The sequence below is a fragment of the Berghia stephanieae genome, chromosome 9, assembly GCF_034508935.2.
Source record: "Berghia stephanieae isolate SIO BIC M18660-M18661 chromosome 9, UCSD_Bste_1.3, whole genome shotgun sequence".
NCBI lineage: Eukaryota > Metazoa > Mollusca > Gastropoda > Nudibranchia > Aeolidiidae > Berghia > Berghia stephanieae.
The window spans coordinates 4,168,514-4,196,383 of NC_088368.1; the positions used below are offsets into that span (position 1 = coordinate 4,168,514).

The 27,870-nt window shown below is 37.4% G+C and overlaps 1 protein-coding gene across 1 annotated transcript in view; it reads left to right on the forward strand.

The window, feature by feature from the left end:
* Positions 1-971: 971 nt before the first annotated feature.
* Positions 972-27,870, forward strand: part of LOC144979525 (complement C3-like) — a gene marked incomplete in the record, with an annotated part of 98,032 nt that continues 71,133 nt past the window's right edge. Inside the window, 12 exon segments of the mRNA XM_078926225.1 lie at positions 972-1,082; positions 3,560-3,969; positions 13,414-13,580; positions 15,093-15,275; positions 16,284-16,354; positions 17,769-17,897; positions 19,646-19,697; positions 20,847-20,934; positions 21,871-21,973; positions 24,935-25,165; positions 26,092-26,185; positions 27,311-27,399. Coding sequence (XP_078782351.1) covers positions 3,899-3,969; positions 13,414-13,580; positions 15,093-15,275; positions 16,284-16,354; positions 17,769-17,897; positions 19,646-19,697; positions 20,847-20,934; positions 21,871-21,973; positions 24,935-25,165; positions 26,092-26,185; positions 27,311-27,399 — 1,278 coding nt within the window.

Genomic DNA, 27,870 nt, shown 5'->3' on the forward strand with positions numbered 1-27,870 from the left:
AACTCTAGAGTTTTTTTGGCGATAGAGTCATTATGGCGTGCTACACCGGTTACTACTTGACTAAATGGTTTCATGGCCATAAACAAATTTCGTTCTTAGCACTTTCAGGATGTTTGACGTAAATGTGACGTACGTCACGAATCCAGCTCGATGTTGAGTCACGAACTAGATGAAGATAAAATATAATGTACCAAAAATAAACATACCTTTAAGATTACACACCGTTTTGTGTGTTGGTCCTTGAATGTGTATGGAGAGTATGCAGTTAACGTCACTCGGGTCTTTGTTATTGTTTTTTTATCATCCATGTTTATTAACCAGACTAGACAAGATGACACATTGGTTTGTGTGTTGGCCAGTTTACTGCCGCATGGCAATATTGTGAGTTTCTTAGCCAATCACATACTATCTATAGATAGTATGCACTTGTCTTGGAAGCTCATAACATTGCCATCCGGAAGTATAACGAACCAACACACAAAACTGTGTGTAACCATAACTCTTATAGTCTGGATAATACAGTTTAGTGAGAATCACTCACAAACGCGGATGGCAAAATACATAACAAAGGCTTGAGTAACGTCATCTTCGTTCTATCTATAAACGTTCAAGATGACACATAGGTTTGTGTGTTGGTCCGGTTTACTTCCGGATGGCAATATTGTGAGTTTCTTAGCCAATCACATACTATCTATAGTCTGATTAATACAATTTAGAGAGAACTGCTCATAAAAAAGGCTGGCTAAAAACAAAAACAAAGACCTGAGTGACGTCAATTCCGTTCTATCTACATCTGTTACTCATATACTTCCGAAAGAGTGAAAATGGAAAGGTTTCGAATTTCGAATTTCACTCTTTCGTTAGTATTTTACGATCACCGACTTCAGGCAGCCCTTACCGTTTTCTACTCATAATATACTCCGCATCGCTGTTTGCCGCCACTCTCTTTCTCTCTCGCCCGTCGTCGTTTGCTTTGCACTCTTCCTACACCGCACGTTACAAACAAGTGTATATTATAGCCTTGTTAAGTACAAGTCCAGACTTGAAAAGACATTATACTGTACTTTTATACCGCTGACGGTGTATGTATGGCCTCTGTGTGGAGTGTGGAGTTTGGTGTTAGAACCGTAGTGTTATATAGCCTGATAATGAAATCCAAAAGGACTGGCAGTTTGACGTCATTATTTGGTTTTTGCACCGCCTAGTGAGTTGTCGTTAGTAGAGCTCATGGAAACAAGTTATTTCATTGGTTGAACTATTGAATACAACTCACGATTTGTTTTCTTTTGTGGTCAAAGACTGACATTTTGACGTCATTTTTTGGTCAGTGTCAGGCCATAACTTTACGAAGGCCACGTTAGAACACGGTCAGACGATTTCACTGTGGATTACTCTTTAGCCTGAATGATAGTTGTGAGTTTATTGATAGTTCGAAGTTGACGTCACTCGGGAACTTTGTTATTGTTTTTTGCCATCTTCGTTTATGAGTAATTCTCACTAAACTGTATTAACCTGATTATAAACGATCATGGTTACACAAAGATTTGTGTGTTGGTTCGTTATACTTCCGGATGGCAATGTTGTGAGCTTCTTAGCCAAGCGCATTCTATCTATACAATAAGATTTAAGTGAGATAAAATCAGGCTTTGATTTAAGTTAAAGAACAGAACAAGTCAGTGTGTATGAAAGGTGCTAGGCAAAGCAAGAAGGAAAAATTCAAGACAAAAAAAAAAACATCCCAAAAAATCAGTCGACCTCGACTGGGGATCGAACCTCAGCCCTTCTGATTACCCTCGACTGGGGACCGAACCTTAAACCTTCTGATTACGGTAATTAGAAGGTCCGAGGTTCGATCCCCAGTCGAGGTAGACTGATTTTTGGGATGTTTTTTTTTCTTGTATTATTTCTTTCGTGCTTTGTCTGGCATCTTTCATACACACCTGTTCAGTTCTTTATCTTACACCGGTGCCTGCTCCTTAATTTATAAATTTGATTTAGGTGTTAAACACAACAAAAGTCAAGTGAATTTTCTTGTAATGAAATACGTCATTCTTATTGTCACTGGGAATAGAGATGAAACGAAATTGACGTCACTCAGCTCTTGGTTGTCATTCTTTTTCGCCAGCCATGTTTATGGTACCTAGTTCTCACTAAATTCTATCAATCGGGCTATAAGCGCTTAAGAATGAACATTGTTTTGTATGTTGGTCCTTATATCCGGCTGGCAATATTATGATTTTTTTGTTTTAACCAAGCGCATAGCACCAATGGTAATATAAATGCTATAATAAGTGTTTCTTATGTAGAAAGGTAAATAAACGTTATAAGTTTGAAGTCATGTTTATTTTAAGTTTTAAAAATTATTTATCTTTTTAACCAGTTCACTTCTGTGCTCAAGAAAGACGCGTGTTTAAAAATTTGGCCAGAAAACTCGTCCTTCAAATATCGATCGATTTAGATGAACCTCACCTTAGCAAAAACTCTCAAACCTGGGACTTCGCGAAGCTTTTCTTAGAGTTCCCGGTTTTTAAGAGTTCCTGTCACGATGAGGGCCATTTAAATCGATTGAATTTTGAAGGACGAATTTTCTGGCCAAACTTTTAAATACGTGTTTTTATAGAGTACGACAATACTCTTCAACAGTCGTAACGTCACTTCCTTCCTAATGACGCATGGTAACTTAGTAACACTGGCTCTAAACTATCGGAACAATGGCGGACGCCCGTATGAAATATTTCTCCGACGAGCATAAAAGCGTATCCAGAGGAAAAAAACAAACATTATAAATCCGATCATGTTTTGACTTTTACACATTCTGATCAGAAGACATATGAAAAGTTCTAGCCAGCATGAAGAATAAAAAGTACTGATTTTCTTTGTTTAGAACCAAGATGGCCGCCGTTGCCGGGCGGCGTGACATCAGACTACTGAATCCAATTAACTGGATATAGATAGTATGTGCTTGGCTAAGAAGCTCACAACATTGCCATCCGTAAGTATAACGGACCAATACACAAATCTCTGTATCACTCTGAACGTTTATAGTCTGGTTAATACAGATTAGTGAAAATTACTGATAAACGCGGATGACAAAAACCTATAACAAAGACCTGAATGTCGTCATCTTCGTTCTATCTATAGGAGTGGACTAAGATTTTCCTGGAAGTGAATTGAAATGTGTGATTGTCTCTCCTAAATGGAAATAACAGACGACGTTTATTGAGTGAAAAGTGTAGATAAAGAAGTTTCTTTCTTTACAATACAGACATTATATCTACATTTATCTATTCATTCATTATCTATTTACTGATTTAATTGTTTATTTATTTATTTACCTTTATATATTTATCTATTTGTTTAATATCTTTTCATTTAACTGTCTCTGCCTGTGTTATCTTTATTTAATTTATTATTTATTTATTTAGTTGTTTAGTCATTCATGTAAGAAAATATAAGTTAAAGAACACACCGGGCTACACTATTATTGAATCTATCGGTGCTATAGCAGTGTCATTATAGACACTTAATTGTCTAAATTTATGTTGTTATATCGAAACAGATAACAGATAGAGAGTAATTCACTATATCGGATATTCAAATACATCACTCCAGTAGATTAATATAACGTTTTAACTCTTTTTTCCCCATAGAATTGACACAGGGAGTGTTATATACAATTGGATATTGGATATTCTTCCACTATAAAGCTACAGATTAACCAATTCTGGAACGAGATCTGGACTATTTCAGTGTTGGGACTCATCGGTTATAACGTCAAATTGGATTTTTTGGTATATTTTTTTTTACACATTCACGTTAGAAAGATATATAGAAAATCGTGACACAGGGCACACATTATATCGAGTGGAATCACACATTGACACAGACATTGACCAGAATGTCGTGGAAAATACGGCATTATTTTGCCGTCACCGCCTTTTTGCTATTTTTGGACCAGTTTGCTCTTGGGTAAGTTGATGCTAAGCATTTCTTCTTCTTCTTCTTCTTCTTCTTCTTCTTCTTCTTCTTCTTCTTCTTCTTCTTCTTCTTTTTCTTCTTCTTCTTCATCATCTTCTTCTTCTTCTTCTTCTTCTTTCTTCTTCTTCTTCTGTCTTCTTCTTCTTCTTCTTCTTCTTCTTCTTTTCTTCTTCTTCTTCTTCTTCTTCTTCTTCTTCTTCTTCTTCTTCTTCTTCTTCTTCTTCTTCTTCTTCTTCTTCTTCTTCTTCTTCTTCTTCTTCTTCTTCTTCTTCTTCTTCTTCTTCTTCTTCTTCTTCTTCTTCTTCTTCTTCTTCTTCTTCCTCTTCTTCTTCTTCTTCTTCTCTTCTTCTTCTTCTTCTTCTTCTTCTTCTTCTTCTTCTTCTTCTTCTTCTTCTTCTTCTCTTCTTCTTCTTCTTCTTCTTCTTCTTCTTCTTCTTCTTCTTCTTCTTCTTCTTCTTCTTCTTCTTTCTTCTTCTTCTTCTTCTTCTTCTTCTTCTTCTTCTTCTTTTCTTCCTTCTTCTTCTTCTTCTTCTTCTTCTTCTTCTTCTTCTTCTTCTTCTTCTTCTTCTTCTTCTTCTCTTTCCTTCTTCTTCTTCTTCTTCTTCTTCTCTTCTTCTTCTTCTTCTTTCTTCTTCTCTTCTTCTTCTTCTTCTTCTTCTTCTTCTTCTTCTTCTTCTTTCTTCTTCTTCTTTCTTCTTCTTCTTCTTCTTCTTCTTCTTCTTCTTCTTCTTCTTCTTCTTCTTCTTCTTCTTCTTCTCTTCTTCTTCTTCTTCTTCTTTCTTCTTCTTTCTCTTCTTCTTCTTCTTTTCTTCTTCTTCTTCTTCTTCTTCTTCTTCTTCTTCTTCTCTCTTCTTCTCTTACTTAGATTATTCTTTTCTTTTTTCTTTTTTTCTTCCTATTCTTCGTGTTTTACATTGTTTATTTCTTCTTCTCTTTACCTTCTGCATCTCTTCTTCGTGTTCTCATCGTTTCTTCATTATCTTTTCTTTTTTTTTTCATTCCTTAAGTTTTCTTCTCGGGCATTCCTTCTATCTTCTTCTTCTCATGTCTTCTTTTTTCTCCGCTTCTTCTTTTCTTCTTTTCTTCTCTTATTTGCTTCTTCTTCTTCTTCTTCTTCTTTTCTTCTTCTTCTTCTTCTTCTTCTTCTTCTTTTCTTCTTTTCTTCTCTTCTTCTTCTCTCCATTAACTCTCTCCTTACCATCTATTTCTAGAATTTTCCACGAAAATTCACATCTATCCCGCACAAAAATAGACTTTTCTTATATAAACAAAAAAGTAACAAGTGAGCTCTACAACACAGTGTTTAGTATTTATAGCTGTAATCAAAGAATTTCTTTAAATTTTGTGATGTACAAGAGAAATCAGAATGAGAAAATTGTCGGTTGCATCGTAACGAATGTGACGATTTTCCTGTGGGTGGTAAGGAGAGTGTAAAGGCCAAAGCTCCATGCTGAAGATTGTATGGCCGTCTTTTCAATAAACAAACACACACATTATATATCAATAGTTGGTGGATCAAACCTAAGAAGTCTCGATTTTCACGATCGACGGACCAAAACTCTGTGGTATCTTCATATGATAGTCTGATGTCACGTCGTCCAGCAACGGCTGCCATGGTGGTTCTCAAATTTTTTTTTTTAAGTTCTTTTTATTCTTCATTCTGGCTAGAACTTTTCATATGTCTTGTGATCAGAATCTGTAAAAGTCAGAACATGATCAAATTTATAATGTTTTTTTCCTCTGGATACGCTTTTATGCTCGTCGGAGAAGTATTTCATAAGGGCATCCGCCATTGTTCCGATAGTTTAGAGCCAGTTACTAAGTTACCATGTGTCATTACGAGGGAAGTGACGTTACGACTTTTGAAGCCTATTACGTCTGTAGGTACGCGTAAATGAATCTGGCAACAAGACGGCCAGACAACAATTCCCAATGCCAAATGTGACCAAACGTCTCAAAACGGTATTATGTCGAGATGGACCAGATGCTAACTGGCCAGAAATATAAAACGTTGGTATTTATCACAGTAAAATTTGATATTCCTTCTCCCCTATAAAGCATACAAACTCAATTTAAGTCTGATATTTCTGGCTACAAATTCCATTTTCAGCATCTTAATCATCCCGACTTAATACCGTTTTGAGACGAGGGGTCACAAATGACCTATCATTATGTGTACATCGATGTGTCACAGCAGATTTTATCAATAATCCTTTGAATCAACGGGTGATTTAATTACAAATAACTTAGAAAAGGTTTGCAAGTTACTTGTATAATCAATCTGTAAAAAATGTTCTATAATTGTTTTATAATGTTGGGATTTACCAGTAGTTTTGTGTTCGTTAATGATATGTCATGTGATTAGAATGTATAGATAGTATGCGCTTGGCTAAGAAGCTCATAACATTGCCATCCGGAAGTATAACGGACCAACACACAAAACTATGTGTATCCATGAACGTTTATGGTCGGGTTAATACAGTTTAGTGAGCATTACCCATAAACGCGAATGGCAAAAAACAATAACAAAGACCTAAGAACTATCTATAAACCTCAAAACGTGGTCATATTTATTTATAATGTTTTTTCTCCTCTGTAATATCGCCTAACAGGAGTCATGTATATTTGACATGTTACGTGTTGCTGTGGTCATGGACACCTCATAAAGCACTTTTGAGCAAGATTGGTGGATATTGCGCTATATAAAAATAAGCTCAAAATTCACGCTCAAGATTGGTAAAAGTAACAATAAATCCCCGACCACAATAGGCTGCAACAGTCATGACGTCACTTCCCTCGTAATGACGCTTAGTAACTTAGTAACTGGCTCTAAACTATCGGAACAATGGCGGACGCCCTTATGATATATTTCTCCGGCGAGCATTAAAGCGTATCCAGAGAAAAAAAACAAAACATTATAAATCGGATCATGTTTTGACTTTTACATATTATTCTGATCACAAAACATATGAAAAGTTCTAGCCAGCATTAAGAATAAAAAGTAACGATTTTTTTTGTTTAGAACCACACTGCTCGCCGTTGCTGGGCGACGTGACATCAGACTATTGAATCCAATTTCTACTTTGACATCATCTTTTTGTGACACATGATTAGTTATAGATAGAATGAAGTTGACGTCACTCAGGTATTTGTTATTGTTTTTTTTTGCCATCCACGTTTATGAGTAATTCTCGCTAAACTGTATTAATCAGACTATAAACTTTCAAGGTTACTCATAGTTTTGTGTGTTTTTCAGTGGCCTTCGTAAAGTTAAGGCCTGATACTGACTAAAAAATGAGGTCAAAATGCCAGTCTTTTGCCACAAAAGAAAACAAATTGTGAGTTGTATTCAATAGTTCAACCAATGAAATAACTTGTTTCCAACTAACGACAACTCACTAGGCGGTGTAAAAACCAAATAATGACGTCAAAATGCCAGTCCTTTTGGATTTCAGTATCAGGCTATAACATAACAATGACTACGGTTGTTCCATATACTTCCGGATGACAATGTTGTGAGTTTCTTAGCCAAGCGCACCGCATCAGTCGATTGTAATAACCGTATCACTTTTTGACCACCCTTGAGCATGATGCTATAAATAGCTTGTCGCCGTCAGCGTTGTTAACCGTTGTCAAGTAGAGTCAAGGGAAAAAAGGAAGATAACTCTTGAAGGACGATCTGGTAGCTCTCTTGATCTTTCAAGTGTTTTCGTAACATGCGCTTTTATCTCTCTCTCTCTCTCTCTCTCTCTCTCTCTCTCTCTCTCTCTCTCTCTCTCTCTCTCTCTCTCTCTATCTATCTATCTATTTATCTATCTAACTTTCTCTATCTAACTTTCTCTATCTTTACCTATCTTTACCTATCTCTCTCATTATCTCTCTCTATCTCTCTATCCCTCTCTGTTTCTCTCTCTATATATATCTCTATATAATTGTCCCTCTCTACCTCTCTCTCTCTACCTCTCCCTGTATTTCTCTCTCTCTCTCTCTCTCTCTCTCTCTCTCTCTTTTTTTTTTTTTTTTCCTTCTATCTCTCGTTCTACATTTTCATTCCTTTTTTTCTCTTTGTCTATCTCTCTAGACCTATAGGGAATGAGATTGGCGGAAGAGTAGCGTCCCTTGATTGGAAGTCACGAGCGGAAAAGTTATTAGAGAGAGAACGTCATGTTGGTTGTGCGGCATGAGACACTTCACCGAAAGCGAGGACGAGAGAGACCCATGCGCAAAACCATTTTGACGTTCTCTCTGTAAGGTGACGTCCAATCAAGGGACGCTACTCTTCGCTAATCCCATTCCCTATCGGTCTCTCACTCTCTGTCTCTCTCTGTCTCTCTGTCTCTCTCTCTTTCCTTTCTAACTCTCTCTCTCCCACTCTCTCTCTCTCTCTCTCTCTCTCTCTCTCTCTCTCTCTCTCTCTCTCTCTCTCTCTTTCATACACTGACAGAGTTCCTATAGTCCAATTCCCCCCCCCCCCCCCCACCCCATCCAATCCTATCTATCAAGTTTGATCATATATATTTATACTCCATCATAAGAAATGGTTAATGAATTCCAAGTTCCACATTTGTGTCTATCCATTTAATTCCTAGCATCACCGTCACCTTTATCCAATCATAATACTGTTTAGAGAAAGTTGGTAACATATATAATACCTTTCGATGCTTTCAGCTTTGAAATGAGTACCTATTTTCTTATCGCCCCCTCCCCCTCCCCCTCCCCAGCCTCAATCTCACTCATCCCATCGGTTACTTAGTTATTTACGTACTACTCTTGATGGAGATAAAGATAAAGGGGGTAAATCTGACTCATGAACGAACAACACAAAACAAACGACGTTTCGGCCCTTGGCCTTTATCAAGTAAACACAGAATACATATATATTTATATTAGATTGTATTCTGTGTTTACTTGATAAAGGCCAAGGGCCGAAACGTCGTTTGGTTTGTGTTGTTCATTCATGAGTCAGATTTACCCCCTTTATCTTTATCTCCATTTTATTGACTCATTTAGGCACCTCTATTTATTAGTTTTACTACTCTTGATGCCTGTTGATATAATATTTCATTTTCTTTCTTTTTACTGGCACTGATATGATGTAAATGTGCTGCAAGCTCCGTAAAACCCTTCAACCCTCCCCTTACCAACTATAGGAAAATCGTCATATTCGTTACAATACAACCAACATTTTTCTTTTTCTCATTTCTTTTGTACATTATACAAATTTTAAACATTGAAAAGTGTGTTGTATAGCATGTTTTGCTGAAGAAATTATGTATCGCAAGAACTTCACTGCTATTTGTTTGAGTGATTAAAAAAATATATTTTTGTGTTAGTTGGGTGTGAAGTTTTGGGGAAAATCCTGAAAATGGCTCGTAAGGAGAGAGTTAAAACAAATACACTTCCATACTTGCTGCCCTTTATGCCTGTTGACATATGGAGCAGCAACGAAGGACTTCCAACTTTCCCTGTCTGTGACCATCATCTTCAAGGAGCTCCGTGTCTCCCTTCACTCTCCCATCTCTCCCTCCACTGTTCTCATCCAAGTTACCCGGGGTGCTCTCCCTTCTTCTCTTTTTTTCTGGTTTCCAAAGTAGGCCGATATTGTCTCCCCTCACTCTCCCATCTCTCCCTTCACTGTTCTCCTCAAAGTTACCCGGGTGCTCTCGCTTCCTCTCTTTCTTTCTGGTTTCCAAAGTAGGCCGATATTGTCTCCCTTCACTCTCCCATCTCTCCCTTCACTGTTCTCCTCAAAGTTACCCGGGTGCTCTCGCTTCCTCTCTTTCTTTCTGGTTTCCAAAGTAGGCCGATATTGTCTCCCTTCACTCTCTCATCTCTCCCTCCACTATTCTCCTCAAAATTACCCGGGTGCTCTCGCTTCCTCTCTTTCTTTCTGGTTTCCAAAGTAGGCCGATATTGTCTCCCTTCACTCTCTCATCTCTCCCTCCACTATTCTCCTCAAAGTTACCGGGTGCTCTCGCTTCCTCTCTTTCTTTCTGGTTTCCAAAGTAGGCCGATATTGTCTCCCTTCACTCTCTCATCTCTCCCTCCACTGTTCTCCTCAAAGTTACCCGGGTGCTCTCGCTTCCTCTCTTTCTTTCTGGTTTCCAAAGTAGGCCGATATTGTCTCCCTTCACTCTCCCATCTCTCCCTCCACTGTTCTCATCCAAGTTACCCGAGTCCTTCCTCATCTTCTCTTTTTTTCTGGTTTCCAAAGTAGGCCGATATTGTCTCCCTTCACTCTCTCATCTCTCCCTCCACTGTTCTCCTCAAAGTTACCCGGGTGCTCTCGCTTCCTCTCTTCCTTTCTGGTTTCCAAAGTAGGCCGATATTGTCTCCCTTCACTCTCTAATTCCCCCCCCCCTCCCACTGTTTCCTCCAAGTTACCCTGGTGCTCTCCCTTCTTCTCTTTCTTTCTGGTTTCCAAAGTAGGTGATATTGTCTCCCTTCACTCTCCCATCTCTCCCGCCACTGTTCTCCTCCAAGTTACCCTGGTGCTCTCCCTTCTTCTCTTTCTTTCTGGTTTCCAAAGTAGGGCGATATTGTCTCCCTTCACTCTCCCATTTCTCCCGCCACTGTTCTCCTCCAAGTTACCCGAGTCCTTCCTCATCTTCTCTTTCTCCTGGTATCCAGTGCAGGCCGATTTTGCTGATGTTTCCCTCCTCCTTTCTTAAAACAAGTACTTTCCATCTGAACATATTTCTCACGTTGCCGGTGTAGCAGGCCATAATGACTCTATCGCCAAAAAGACTGGAGTTAAATTGGCGTACGCGAGACAGACTCTAGAGTTAGCCTCGCGGCCGCCTATTTAACTCTAGAGTCTTTTTTTTGGTAGAGTCATTCTCGCGTGGTACACCGGCTTTCATGTTTTCAATTCCGCATTGATCTAGTATTGTGTGGCTATATGGTCTAGATTTCGGATAGGAAGGTCCTGGTTCGAGCTTCGCTTGGCGCATAGTCGAGTCCTAAGAAAAAGCTTTTCACTCACATCTTCTCGTTGTACTCAGCTGTAAACTGAGTACCAGGCCGTGAACAGCGTTGTTTTGTCCGGAAAAAAATGTAATATCGCCTGACAGGTGTGATGTCTTGTCCTACATGTTAAGTGTTGCTGTTGGCCTAGGACCCCTTATAAAACTAGGCACTTGCAAGAATTTTTCAAAATAGTGATATCGGTATTAATTTAGCGTAGAAAAATAAAGGGGAGTGAAACATTTACTAAAGTGAAAAAAATATCGCTCTATCTCAACTAGTTAAAAAGTTATGACCTTTTATGTGGTGAAAAATCTCTATAGAAGCTTATAGGAAAATATGTGACCAAAACACAGCAACCCAATGGATAATCAAGTATAATTCAGAAACGGCTTCAGATACAACTTTGAAATTTTTACATGTGGTAATTCAACATCTCTGTAATACATTGCAAACAGAAAAATAATTATTTATTGAGAGAGAAAGGTATAGTTTCGAGCTGAAACAGCTGAAATCAAGGAAAAATAGATCACGACATGCAAATGAATGACCTATTGGAATTTTGGAAAAGTCGACAATTAAATATTTATTCACATGTAGATAGACCAAATACACCACTGAATTGGCGTCATTTAGTTGTTCACTTTGAACTTTTCAAAATGAAAATAGAACTCATAAAAGCAGAGATATGGACTGATAAATGTTTGAGGTGGTGTATTAGTGTTTAAAAATATCGAAAATATGTGATTTAAAAACTTCCGCTCCCCGTTCCCTGAATTGGACAGACGTCCGTCAAAGGATGAAAAACGTCAAAATTAACAGTGAAAAATCAATCGGAAAAAAGGAAGAGAATTGTAAATTATAAAATGAATGCATGGACATGAAAACGCCAATTAATTAAATAATTTAAAACAAAAATAACTTCCATAAATGGAATATTTGTAAGATATAAAGATGAAAAGTTTTGTGTGGATTGACGAAGTTATCTCTCAAACGCAGCAGACGACAGGAAGTGAATCAGTATAAGAAAATGGCAGCTTCTGTAAACAATCGAGGCCAATTACTGTTTTTTGGGGAGCTCTAACTTTTGAGTGCAAACATATTTTGCTCTGAAATTTTTAGAGAGCTACTTTAATATGTATCTCAAAAGGACTTGGTTTTATTAAAAAGGACCATCTCTGGTTTAAAAGTTATAAGCGTTTAAACACATATACTTCTTTACACAAAGATTTCTCAAAATCATGATATAGGAAGATAATAATATTAGCATCATTGTATGCAGAATTTATGCCCTTTCCAATGATATATAATACATGCCATTTCATTCCACTGAGAAAGAAGAATGAACATTTTAAAATCACTCCTAAATTTTTTCCCCTCAAAAACGGAAACAGAAATCCTCGCCTGTTTTCAACTCGCGAGAGCTACTTCTTGCAAGTGCCTAATAAAACGGTTTGAGACTTCGAGTGGATATTTTGCTATATAAAAACTCGATTTTTTTGTATTAGTTTGTGATATGATACAAAGATTCTTTAGCCTCAGGATTTTTGGGGCAGTCGATGGACAGTATTTTCTCCTAAGGGCAGAAGAGTTAGTTCCATGTTATTTTCTGGAGCAGCGTGGCTCGGCGGTACGATCGGTCTTTGCTTTGTATCCCAAAGGTACCTTTCGATCAACTGCCGCTGCGCTGTGTGGCCTTGAGCAAGTCACCTCGCTCTAGCTCCATTTGCGGCGCTGCACTGTGGTTGACGCCTGGGTTATTCCAGTCTTCCCTTGGAATAGACCCTAAAGACAAATTTCCCCTATGGGATGAATAAAGGGAATTTTATCTTATTTTATATATCTTTTTTCTTTTTAATGGGAGCCTGGAGGATCTCCATAGGGCGCCGGTGTACCACGCGAGAATGACTCTACCAAAAAAAGACTCTAGAGCTAAATTGGCGTACGCGAGGCACACTCTAGAGTCAGTCTCGCGGCCGCGAAGCTAACTCTAGAGTCTTCTTTTGAAACCATCCTAAAATTTGACTTTTCCTTATCAACGACAAAATATTTTTTTTAATTTAAAAATAGTACAAAACAACAGCTTCACAAAGTAAGAGATGACTTCACAGTATTTCAAAAAAAAAAATTAAAAAATCTAGTGCTGACACGGTAGTTTCGGTGTACCACGCGAGAATGACTCTACCAAAAAAAGACTCTAGAGTTAAATTGGCGTACGCGAGGCATACTCTAGAGTTAGTCTCGCGGCCACGAGGCTAACTCAAGAGTCTGGTCGCGTACACCAATTTAACTCTAGAGTCTTTTTGGCGATAGAGACATTCTGGCGTGCTACACCGGCATGTCTGATGGAGAGTAAAATAAATAGCTCAAGTAAAATTCAATAATTTGCTCTTGATTTAAATACTTATCTATCAATCTCTCCTCTTGCCCCCCCCCCCCTCCCCTCCCCCCTTCTACCCGACCTCCCAGAGCTAAATTCCTATTGACAGTTCCCGAAAAGCCCCATTATGACAGCCAGTACACAGCCACCGTCACAGCCTATAGCGTCTACGGGCGGGAAACAGTCAGTCTGGAGTACCGAGGCCTGAAGGACCGGAGCAGACTCATCAACAGTACCACGTTGAACTTTGAATACGGTAAGAGATTGGCAGGCCTGCAGAGCTGCCTTCTAGATATTTAAAAAATTCAATTCGTAGTTTTCAAAGGAAAAAAAATGGAGAAAAATATTATAAATAGCTTTACAAATCAATAATTTGTTGTTTTTTTTTGTTAATATCATCATCATCCTTGCATTTTTCACCCTGGGTCAGGGTATAGGCCACAGACAAATAAGTTTCCATCTCGAGCTAACCTTTTTATCTCGTTCCATGTTTTATCTCTTCTCTGTAAATCAGCTTCTTTAATTCTTCTCCATGTTCCTCGTGACCCCCCCCCCCCCTTTCATCTTCTGCCCTGAGGGTTCCAGTCCAATATTTTCTTTGTTATAGTGGAGTCATTCTTTCTAAGCGTGTGTCCAATCCACCTCCTTCGTCTTCTTCCTATTTCCTCTCCCACTGGTTTCGGATCAGCAGAGTCCTTTCGCTTTGTCTGTTGTCCTTCATAAATTCTTGTTAATATAGATTGGAATATTTATGGTTGACCGTTTGCTTTTGACTGTTTTTTGAAGTAGATTTATGCTCGCGTTCTCTCTACGAGAGGGGAGTGTTGACCATCTTAGTGTGTCTAAGGCTGCTGTCACACATCCCGTACCGTCTTCCGGCAATTTGTGGCATATCTTGCAGCTGATCTCTGAATGTTTTCAAGGCGTTTATGTGTCCTTAATTTTGTAGGGATCCAATGCAGTACAACCATACTCCGTGATAGGTCTCACAAGTTGAATTATATGCCTAAGCCTTTTTCTTTTCGGGATATTGATGAAGATTTCTCTCAATGAAATGTAATGTTTTGAAGGCCTTTGTCACAATCTGCCGAATATGATGTTCCCACTCCAGGGTATTATTTGGTGTAATCCATGGTACGCTTTACTATGTATGTTTAAGTGTTTGGCTTAACATTTTATAATCAAAACTCAATCTGTTTTTCTTCGTGGAGATTGACATCACAGAGCATTTTCTCAGGATGGAAATTCATTTGCCACGTGTTTGCCACTGTATCAGTGAATATAAATCTGACTGCAGAACATTTGCATCACGATGATCTTCTATTGTTCTGGATGATAGACTGCTAATAGTTTAGGATTCGTTTCATTATATGAAATTTTCTCCAAGTCATTTATAAAAATGAGAAAGCAAAGGGGTCTCAGTACAGGTCCCTGCGGCACTTCAAATGGCATTTTCCACTTTTCACCTGTTTTTCCACCTCCTCTTGTGTCCGATCACACAGCTAATCTAACAATTATGTACAAGCTGGGACCTGTTACGTATTTCAATTAATGATGAAGCCGTTTGTGAGGTAGGTATCGAAGGCATTTGAAAAGTCAAGTACTATTAAATCTGTTTGTTTCCTTTCATCTAACGCTTTTGTTATTTATTTAAGTATACTGATGAGTTGGATCTACCCTTCTGGAAATGGTGTTCAAATCTCTAATTATACTCTAATCTCTCCCCCCCCCCCCCCTATTTAACTCCCCACAATTTCATTAACACCAGATGGCGTTAAGACTTGGACCGTGACCTTTCCATGGTCCCTTATGGAAAGTTACGAGGAGAATGCTGTAACCTTGACCTTAGCCACACTTTCCCATGAGGAAAAGAAGACTTTGTACTTTGACAAGGACACGGGCTTCATCTTCATACAGACAGACAAGCCCATTTACACACCCAGGCAGACGGGTAAGCATAAAAAACAACTTGAACATTTATATAGCGCAATAAATTCACTTAAAGTACACAAATCGCTTTACCAGGAGTCCCATATAGATAGTATGCGCTTGGCTAAGAAGCTCACAATATTGCCATCCGGAAGTATAACGGACCAACACACAAAACTATGTGTAACCTTGAACATTTATAGTCAGGTTAATACAGTTTAGTGAGAATTACTCATTAAGCCGATGGCAAAAAACAGTACCAGAGACCTGAGTGACGTCAACTTCGAACTATCTATAAACAGCAACACTTGAGATGGAGAACTAGATGTGATGGTTGTAAGGCAATATTACAATTTTGTTTTTGACAGAGAATACTGTTAACGACCAGGTACTCATTTTACACCTGAGTACGGTGAGAGAATCTGAGTAAGCAGCTTTTTCCAAGGACTCAACTTTACGGCACTTATACCGGGACTGGAACCTGAGACCTACCTGTCCAACAAGATACAACTCTAAATCAATCAATCAGAGTCTCTATAATTTTCTAGGAAAATAAATTTAACCAATTAACCCTAGTACTCTGGGAAAAAAACACGTACTTGGTATTTAAATATTTGGCGAGAAAAGTCGTCCTTCAAATATCGATCGATTTAAATGACTCCTTGTAAAAAAACCCTGTCAAACCTGGAATCCCGCGAAGTCCCAGGTTTGAGAGTATTTGCCAAGATGATAGATAGATAGATAGATAGATAGATAGATAGATAGATAGATAGATAGATAGATAGATAGTAAAAAAGATATTAAGTAGAAAAAAAAAATTAAAAAGAAAAAAAGGATAGATAGATAGATAGATAGATGGATGGATGGATGGATGGATGGATAGATAGATAGATAGATAGATAGATAGATAGATAGATAGATAGATAGATAGATAGATAGATAGATAGATAGATAGATATGTGTAGGTAGATAGATAGACAGAAAGAGAGAATTTTTATTCAAGGTTTTCCCTTCCTTTTTATCTTGACAGTAAAATTCCGCATCATAGCTGTTGACGAATATCAAAGACTGGCCAGATATCCCGTCAAAGTGGACATCCGGGTAGGTCAATATGGATATTACAGTTACATTTTACAAGTCTTTTGTCCAATTTTGTAAGAAAATTCTTGATGGGAACCTATAGATAGAATGCGCTTGGCTAAGAAGCTCATAACATTGCCATCGGGAAGTATAACGGACCAACACACAAAACTATGTGTAACCGTGCACATTTATAGTGTGGTTGATACAGTTAAGTGAGAATGACTCACAAACGCGGATGGCAAAATACAACAACAAAGGCATGAGTGACGTCATCTTCGTTCTATTTATAGAGATGACTAACCAAATATCCAATCAAGAGTATGTTCATTTATTGTCATTAAATTTAATACTACAAGTCATTGTATTATTTCGTCCAATTATCCCAAATTAATTTTTAAAAATGAAGTTTGATAGTGACAATTGATCACCCTATCAAGGTGATATCTGGTTCTGTTTTAGCATTTGATATTTCAAACCATTATTCTCGGTCCAATTTTGTTAAGAGTTTTTAATGTAAATGTTGCTGCTCGCAGTGTCCTAATTATTTATGTTAACGAAGCAAAAATCCATACACGCCGGAAAACAAACAAAACGCCTTTTAAACTTATATTGTGCGTCGTGGTATTCGCCATTTGTCGATCTATGCGCATTTTACCTAATCCAGTTCCCAATTAGAACATTTTTTGTAATCATAATAAAGGTAATAATGATTCAAATATTTAATAATGCAGTTGTCCATCTCATTGATGCTTTGCGTTTAGCCAAAATGCTTACAATATCCAGCAGCCGGATTTAAAGTCGCAACATACAAAACTTTATGTAACATTAAACGTTTAAAGTCTGATTGACAGAATTTAGTGAGAACTACTCATAAACATGGTTGGATAAATACAATAACAAAGAGCTGAGCAATGTCAATTTCGTTCCATATAATATATAAAGAGCTCTAGACGCCTTTCCATTGCAATAACAATGCAACAATAGGATTCAATAGTCGTAAGGTCACTTCCTTTATAATGACGCATGGTAACTTAGCAAAACTGGCTCTAAACTATCGGAACAATGGCGGACGCCCGTATGAAATATTTCTCCGTGAGCATAAAAGCGTATCCAGAGGAAAAAAAACATAAACTTGATCATGTTTTGCCTTTTACACATTCTGGTCACAAGACATATGAAAAGTTCTAGCCAGCTTGAAGAATAAAAAGTAATGATTTTCTTTGTTTAGAACCAAGATGGCCGCCGTTGCCGGGCGGCGTGACATCAGACAACTGAATCCAATTACGGGTTCATAATAATATTTACCACGACATTCACGCTACACTGAATAACTGATATAACACGTATCATTTCTATGGAAATATTATGTTTTAACGTTAGTCTTATTAATTTTCTTTGGGGTTAAAAAATTTTTTTTTGGTGCCGTGACCAGAATGAGAAGATGATCGTGATGGACAGGATGCTATTTTCTGCCGAGGAAGCGTTTAAGGCCCAGGACTTTGAACTGCCCAAGGAGACGCCACCTGGTTTCTGGACCATAAGTGCCAACTATGAAGGAATGGTGAGTAGAATGTTGACGTTGATGTCATCGGATTCATCGCCATCTGCGTCGTCATCATTATCATCTTCTTGATAATAATAATAATAATAATAATAATAATAATAATAATAATAATAATAATAATAATAATAATAATAATAATAATAATAATAAAAATAATAATAATAAATAATAATAATAATAATAATAATAATAATAATAATAATAATAATAATAATAATAATAGTAACAATAATAATACTAATAATAATAATAATAATAATAATAATAATAATAATAATAATAATAATAATAATAATAATAATAATAATAATAATAATAATAACAATGATAACCATCATCAACATCATCATCATCATCATCATCATCATCATCATCATCATCATCATCATCATTATCATCATCATCATCATCATCATCATCATCATCATCATCATCATCACCATCATCATCGTCATTATCATCATCATTATCATCGAGGTAGACTGATTTTTTAGGATGTTATTTTTCTGGTATTTTTCTCTCTTGCTTTGTTTTGCACCTTTCATACACACTTGTTCAGTTCTTTATGTTACTCATTTTACGCTTGAGTACGGTGAGAGAATGTGAGTAAACAGCCTTTTTCAAGAACTCAGCTATGTGCCTCTTAAGGCAAAACTTGAATCCAGGACGTTTTGATCCGAAGGCGAATAACAATCCACCAGACAACGAAGCCTGTATAAAAGCAACACAAACGAAAGAGGGATAATGTAGAGGTTTAGAATGGGAACAATACAGACAATGGACGTTTCGTGTTCAAACCCTTCGTCAGCACAACATTACACAAATTAACGTGGAAAAAATGAAATAAAATGCAATACAACTTGTATTAGGTCGCAGGTTCAAACCCCACCACCGCCGCGAAAAAATTTTTTATTCTCTATTGTCTTCTGGCACTTTTCTACTCACTTCATATCTTGTTGTTACCAACATAAGTGCCTGCTCCACTCACTTTTCTGAATTAAAAATTCACCCCATACACCGGAGCATACTCAATGTCTCAATCGTTTCTATGTTATATGTTTGTGATGAGAATATTGGCTATCAAGCTTAACTGCTGGTCAAAATTACTTCGCGATGGTGGTGAACGAATCGGCGATCTCAAGAAGTGGGTGAGAGAGGGATCTAGAAATGACTTTGGGTTTGAAACGAATATTTTTTGTGTTCGTGGATAGCTCACACGGTAGAGCCACGCTCTCACCTGCCAGGCGGAGTTGTCGTACCAATAAGGTCGCAGGTTCAAACCCCACCACCGCCGCGAAAAAAAATTTTATTCTCTATTGTCTTCTGGCACTTTTCTACTCACTTCATATCTTGTTGTTACCAACATAAGTGCCTGCTCCACTCACTTTTCTGAATTAAAAATACAACTTGTATTGGATGTACTCATCGTATGTTTACGATCCCAGGTTTCAGGCAACCCCCGCCGCTCTCTACTTTATAAAAGCAATAGAAGATTTTTTTGCTCAATAAAGCGTGATTTTAAAATACAAGATGTCCAAGGAGTCGTTCCCTGATTTCAAAGACTTATTATTCTTAAATCGTTTTAGACATTTCCATCTGGTCTTCACCATCTTCTAGGGAAAAGTCATACATAATTTTGGCATATTTTAAAAAGCTGTTATATTCATTGTTTGATTAATTCACAAATAATTTAGATACACTGTTTTTACTTTATTTGGCATTTTTTTCTTGTTTCTTCCGACCAGAATCATGTTCAGAGCAACCCTCAAAAGGTGACATTTGAGGTCAGAGAATATGGTATGTATGCTTGATGTCTTCACGTTCTAGAGAGAGAGAGAGAGAGAGAGAGAGAGAGAGAGAGAGAGAGAGAGAGAGAAAGGAGGGTGGGATATTGTAAGAGAGATTGAGATACAGACAGACCGAGAAGAATGAAAAACTATTCACCAAGGGTGATATTCGAAGAAGCAAATTCAATGTCTTGTGAAATCAGTTGATGCGGTTCCCTGTCGGTCGGAGAAATGGCGTTGAATGTTAGTTTCCATATCAAATTTTATATAAAACTCCGTGTATTACTCATTTTTATCATTATCATGAATGGGAGCGATCTATATTCATGTTTTCTTCCAATCTAGTCACCTATCACATGATTTGTTGCTGTACAACGATTGGACAATTCTCAATCAATGTAAACACTCTGCTTTGTTTATGAAAGTTGTAAACATACGCATGTGTCATGCATGCTGAGCAAAATGACCAATTGTGACGTTGGATATTTCTCAAACTGTAAATACTTTTCACTATGTGGGTCATTCTGAGCACATTCTGCAATGTGACCAATGACCTCGAGCAAATGAAAAGGTAATATAGATGATCCCCACTGCAGGAATTATAATTCAGAAATATTTTACAGCTATCAAAAAATGAGGAGCTACTTTCCAATCACCCCGTATCTATAAAGTGATGGTTAAAGATCTGAACAAAAGTGTGTATGAAAGGTGTCAGACAAAGCAAGAAAGAAAAATGCAAGAAAAAAAACCATCCCAAAAAATCAGTCTAGCTCGACTGGGGATCGAACCTCAGACTTTCTGATTACCGGTCAGACGTTCTACCATTACACCACAATGGTAGCACATCTTACCAGTAATCAGAAGGTCTGAGGTTCAATCCCCAATGAAGGTCGACTGATTTTTTTGGGATGTTTTGTTTTTTCTTGTATTGTTCTTTCTTGCTTTGTCTGGCACATTTCATACACACTTTTGTTCAGATCTCTATCTTACACCAGTGCCTGCTCCTTAATTTCTTAATTTGATAAAGTGATGGTTACCTGTTTGGGTACAATTCCACACTATCTCAGAGTTTCCAACACCACCGTCCTGCAAACGTTTCCTACCCCCCCCCCCTCACCATCACCACCACCAACACTACCACCCCCCCATCTCTCTCCAGTCCTCCCCAGGTTCTCTGCCTCTTTGAAAATAAACAATGACGTCATCACAAAGGACACTGTCTGGCTGACCTTTGACATCGATGCTAAGTAAGATCTTTACAAAGGACATTTAGAAACGCATGTGACCAAAATCTCACATTTAATAATTTTTTTTATCTCTATATAGCGCAATATCCACTAAATGTGCTCAAAGCGCTTTACAAGGGCTCCCTGGTCAACAGCAACATTTAACATGTAGGACGGGACATGGCGATATTACAATGTTTTGGACACAGACAAAGCTGTTAACGGACAGGTACTCATTTTACACCTGAGTACGGTGAGAGAATGTGAGTAAAGAGCCTTTTCCAAGGACTCAACTATGCGCCGAGCGCGATGCTCGAACCCAGGACCTTCCGATCCGAAAGCGAGTGTCATACCACTAGACCACATAGCCGCACATTTGCCAGCCTGAAATAACGTTCCAACACACAAAACTGTGTGTAACCTAAACATTTATAGTGTGATTGATAGAATTTAGTGGGAACTGTTCATAAAAATTGCTGGCTAAAATAATAACAAAAACCTGATTGACGTCAATTTCGTTCCATCTGTTATGCACCAAAGGCAGTGCATAAAAAGACTAACGGGGAAGACACTCATTGGTAGCCAATCATCAAGTTGATTTATTCAAGTTCTTTAAATCATAATATATCACAGACTTAGTAATATCAAACATGCAGTATTGAAATATACATAAACAAGAATATAAGGCATTCTACTACTTCTTCTTCTTCTTCTTCTTCTTCTTCTTCTTCTTCTTCTTCTTATTATTATTATTATTATTATTATTATTATTATTATTATTATTATTATTATTATTACTTATTATATATATTATGTGATGATGATGATGATGTATGATATGATATGATTATGATGATGATGTATTATTATTATTATTATTATTATTATTATTATTTTATTATTATTATTATTATTATATTATATATTTATTTATTTATTTAATCTTAATTCTACCAGATACGTGTACGGCCATTATGCTTTGGGAACATTCGAGATGCAATTGGGGATCTGGGACCCCAAGACTGGGGTAGAGATGTTGCCCCAAAGATATAACGGTACGGTAAGTAGATTTTACTTCATGAATGACAGAATTATCACTGTGCCCAATTGCCCGAAAGATATAACGGTACGGTAAGTAGATTTTACTTCATGAGTGACAGATATCATCGCTGTGCCCAATGGATGTAGTATCCTTAAGTGACCTGACCTAGTTTTCCTTGACAACCACTCAAAGTAGTACAAACAAAATGTGAGTGGTAGCGTGGCCTTCGTAAACTTATGGCCTGACACTGACCAAAAAATGACGTCAAAATGCCAGTCTTTTGCAAAAAAAAAAAAGAAAACAAATCGTGAGTTGTATTCAATAGTTCAACCAACGAAATAACTTGATTCCTTGAGCTCTACTAACGACAACTCCTAGCGGTGCAAAAATCAAATAATGACGTCAAACTGCAGTCCTTTGGATTTCAGTGTCAGGCTATAATATAACGATGGCTACGATACTATCTATAGCCTGATACTGACCAAAAAGTGACGTTAAAATGCCAGTCTTTTGCCACAAAAGAAAACAAATCGTGAGTTGTATTCAATAGTTCAACCAACGAAATGACTTGTTTCCTTGAGCTCTACTAACGACAACTCCCTAGGCGGTGCAAAAATCAAATAATGACGTCAAACTGCCAGTCCTTTTGGATTTCAGTGTCAGGCTATAATAAAACGATGGCTACGATACTATCTATAGCCTGATACTGACCAAAAAGTGACGTTAAAATGCCAGTCTTTTGCCACAAAAGAAAACAAATCGTGAGTTGTATTCAATAGTTCAACCAATGAACTAACCTGTGTCCATGAGCTCTACTAACGACAACTCACTAGGCGGTGCAAAAACCAAATAATGACGTCAAACAGTCCTTTTGGATTTCAGTGTCAGGCTATAACATAACGATGGCTACGGTGGCAGTCAGTAGTCATCGTTAACTTATTGCCTGACACAAGAAGCCTCAAGGATTTACAGTTTGACCTCATTTTTAAGGTATGTGCAGCGTCTAGTGAGTTGTCGTTGGTAAAGCTCAAGGAAACAAGTGATTCCATTGGTGGAACTGTTGAATACAACTGGCGATTTGTTTTCTTTTGAGTCCAAAGACTTGTCTTTAGACGTCATTATTTGGTCAGTGTCAGGCTATAAGTTAACAATGGCTACTGGTAGTCAGGGTTAGCATAAGAATATCAGGAAGAAATCTGTTTCGGTATCATCTTTACTCAATTTGTTTACAATGTTGCACCAACTTCCGCTTGACCTGGTAGAAGGTGGAAGGTCAGAGGTGACGAATTCCTGACCCACTTTTTTCCTCTCAATATCGGGATTAACTCTCTCCTTACCAGCTATTTTTAGAATTTCCCCCGAAAATTCACTCCCACCCAACACACAAATTGACTTTTCTTACTCAAACAAAAAAAAAAGTAACAAGTGAGCTCTACAACACAGTGTTTAGTATTTATAGCTGTAATCAAAGCAATTCTTTAAATTTTGTGATGTACAAAAGAAATCAGAATTAGAAAATTGTCGGTTGCATCATAACGAATGTGACGATTTTCCTGTGGGTGGTAAGGAGAGGGGGTAGGCTTATATATATTTTCAAACTAGTGTAGGCTTGGTCTCACGTCTTTCTTAAAGTTCATCTTGATGTCTACTCGTAAAATATGTTAACTCTCCCTTACCAGTTATTTTCAGAATTTTACCCAAACTTCATATTCTACCAACACAAAAATAGAATTTTCAAACAGATTTCGCAAGGAGTATATTCCATATTTTGTTCAGAAAAATTAGCTCTGCAACACAGTGTCGAGTTTTTTATGGCTATAACTATAACTACATGAAATCAGAAGAAGTAAATTGATGGCTGCATCGTAACAAATGTGACGATTTTCCTATGGGTGGTAAGGAGAGGGTTAAAGTAAATACCGTTGACGAGAACAACGTTTTTTTTTTGTTTCTTAACCCTCTCCATACCAACCATTTCAGAATTTTTCATGAAACATCAATTTAAAGAAACAACACAAAAAAAAAAGAAAAAAATTTTTTTACACCCAATCACGTCACCAATGACTACGTCTAAATAAGCTTGTAAAAAGCAGCATTAAGATTTTAAAGCTGTGACAAAGTTTTTTCGTCAAATTTTGAGATATATCAAACCAAAATGAATTTTTAAAATATTCATTGTACCGTAAGGAATGTGATAATTTTCCTTCAGCTGATACGGAGAGGGTCAAACTCCAGACATATCGCATATCACAATCTAAGCACAGAAATCTAAGTTTCAAATATTTTATTTTACCATTTTTCACACACAATCTCATATTATAAAATAAATATAAAATAAAATGGAGCTTTATATAGCGCAATGTCCACTAAAATGTGCTCAAAGCGCTTTACAAGGGGTCCCTGGTCAACAGAAACATTTAACACGTAGGACGGGACATGCCGCCAGTTAGGCGATATTACAATTTTTCGGGCAAAGACAATGCTGTTAACGGCCAGGTACTCATTTTACACCTGAGTACGGTGAGAGAAAGTGAATAAAGAGCCTTTTCCAAGGACTCAACTATGCGCCGAGCGCGAGGCTCGAACCCAGGACCTTCCGATCCGAAAGCGAGTGTTATACCACTAGACCACATAGCCGCACTATATGCATTGTTTGGTTTCTGTGTTAACAGCTAAGGGTCCCGATAGCTCAGTTGGTAGAGCACTCGCTTCACACGCAAAGGAACCGAGATCAATCCCGGGTGCAGTCGAGATTGTTTTCTGACCCCCCCCCTGTCCACCCAGCAGTGAATGGGTAGATGAGTCTGTTAGATTTGGTGAAAAGTACTTTGCGATAGACTAGCGTCCTGTCCAAATGATAACAAGCAATTGCTATAGTTCGTTTCGCGCTACAGAAACCGGGATTTAAAAAAAACTCCGACTCCATGGGCTGAACGGCTCTGAAGGACTAATTTTTAATTATTTTTTATATATCAACAGCTAAGAAAAGGCAAGTTCAAGAAACACATCCGCATCAACAAACTGATCCCAAAAGAAATGATAATTCAAGCCAATCGCCGTCTGTACGTGTCGCTCAACGTGACAGAGGATGGAACTGGAGAAAACGACACGATAGTTGACACGTCTACGTTCATAGCACACCCGTACTATGACATCACATTCGTAGACTCCAAGTTACATTTCAAGCCTGGGTTTCCATATACCTTACAGGTAAGTGTCATCCTTATCCATATACCTTACACGTAAGTGTCATCTTTATCCATACACCTTACACGTAAGTGTCATCTTTATCCATATACCTTACAGGTAAGTGTCATCTTTATCCATATACCTTACACGTAAGTGTCATCTTTATCCATATACCTCACAGGTAAGTGTCATCTTGATCCATATACCTTACACGTAAGTGTCATCCTTATCCATATACCTTACACGTAAGTGTCATCCTTATCCATATACCTTACACGTAAGTCTCATCTTTATCCATATACCTTACACGTACGTGTCATCTTTATCCATATACCTTATATGTAAGTGTCATCCTTATCCATATACCTTTCAGGTAAGTGTCATTTTTATCCATATACCTTACAGGTAAGTGTCATCTTTATCCATATACCTTACAGGTAAGTGTCACCTTTATCCATATTATACCTTACAGGTAAGTGTCCCCTTTATCCATATACCCTACAGGTAAGTGTGGTCTTTATCCATATATATACCTAACAGGTAAGTGTCATCTCTATCCATATACCTTACAGGTAAGTGTCACCTTTTTCCATTTACCTTACAGGTAAGTGTAATATTTACCCATATACCGTATAAGTAAGTGTAATCTCTATTCGATTCTGGTAGTATCACATCACATTCATGGACTTCAAGCTACAGTTCAAGCCAGGTTTTCTGGGTACCTTGACATGCCTCCCCCCCCCCCTTTTCTGTCTCTGACTCTCCATCTCTCTATCTCTTTCTCTCAGTCACTATATCTCTTTCTACTCTCTCTCTCTCTCTGTCTCTCTCTCTCTCTCTCTCTCTCTCTCAGCTCCCTCTGCCTCCTTGTTTCAATTCACTTTAGATAATTATTTTCTTTAAAAAAAATCTTTTGTTCTTATGCTTGTCTTCCTTTACCTCTCCAGACCCAGGTACACGCAAGGAGTGGACGTCCAGCTTCGTGGTTAAAACTGTATTGCGAGGCTACTTACCTGGACGCCAAAGGACGTTTGATCAGACGTGGGTTGTTATTGTTGTTGTTGTTATTGTTATTGTTGTTGTTATTGTTGTTGTTGTTATTGTTATTGTTGTTGTTATTGTTGTTGTTGTTGTTATTGTTGTTGTTATTGCTGTTGTTGTTGTTATTGTTGTTGTTATTGTTGTTGTTGTTATTGTTGTTGTTATTGTTGTTGTTAATGTTGTTGTTATTGTTGTTGTTATTGTTGTTGTTGTTGTTGTTATTGTTGTTGTTATTGTTGTTGTTGTTATTGTTGTTGTTATTGTTGTTGTTATTGTTGTTGTTGTCATTGTTGTTGTTGTTATTGTTGTTGTTATTGTTGTTGTTGTTATTGTTGTTGTTATTGTTGTTGTTATTGTTGTTGTTGTTATTGTTGTTGTTATTGTTGTTGTTAATGTTATTGTTATTGTTGTTATTGATGTTATTGTTGTTATTGTTGTTGTTATTGTTGTTATTGTTATTATTTTTTATTGTTGTTATGGTGTTATTGTTATTGTTGTTATTGGTCCTGCTGTTTTTGCTGTTATTGCTGTTTTATCATCGTCATTGTTGTTATTACTGTCTATTTTATTGATGTTGTAGTTATTGTTGTTATTGTTTATGTAGTTGATGTAGCTATTTATTTTTGTTAAAGTTATAATTTTGTTATTATTGTTTTCTTGTTATTTTGTGCGTGATGTAGTCATGTGACATGGCAGTTGCTTACGGATCGGAAGGTCCTGATTTCGAGCCTCGCTTTTTTTTTGTTAGTTGTTGCTACTAATTTTGGTGCTGATTTTGTTATGTTGATTTTGATTTTTGGTTTTGGTTTCCCCATTGACTTTGTTGTTTTCATTGCTCGGGTGCAGTGAATGGGTAGCTGAGTCTGTTAAGATTTGGCGGAATGTACTTTGCGATAGACTAGCGTCCTATCCAAAGGATAGCAAGCAATTGATATTGCTCATTTCACGTTATAGAAGCAGGGACATAGTATGGCTCTATGGGCCTTCTGGCTCTGAAGAACTACATACATCTATCTGTCTCTCTCTCTCTCTCTCTCTCTCTCTATATATATATATATATATATATATATATATATATATATATATATATATATTAACCTTTCAATGTTTACTCTTTCTTTACAGGTGTAAACAGAAGGCTTAACTTGAATAGCAAGGGAAAAAATGTTACAGATTTCGACATTGGAGGAAATGTGGAAAATATCAAGTTCAAGGTAAGATGTAAATTGTTTGACTGGGGCAGCGTGGCTCAGCTGTACGGTCTTAGCTTCCTACCCAAAAGGTACCGAGTTCGACTACCCGAACTCGTTGTGTGGCCTTGAGCAAGTCGCCTAGTGTTATCTGACTTTGCGGCGCTGCACTGCGGCGGACGCCTGGGTTGTTATTTCAGTCTTCCTTGGAATAGACCCTAAAGATTAATTTGCCCTTGATTGAGGATGAATAAATGAAATGTTATTTATTTATTTATTTATTTATTTATTTATTTATTTATGTTATTTATACAATCATATCATTACCGTCATCTATAACTAACTTTGCCCTCAGGCGTAACTTTTCTTTGAGGGGTATCTTTGCCTTAAACCTCTCCTTACCAGCCATTTTCAGAATTTTCCCGAAAACTTCAAACCCACCCAACACAAAAACAGACATTTCTTAATCAAACAGAAAAGCAACAAACACATTCT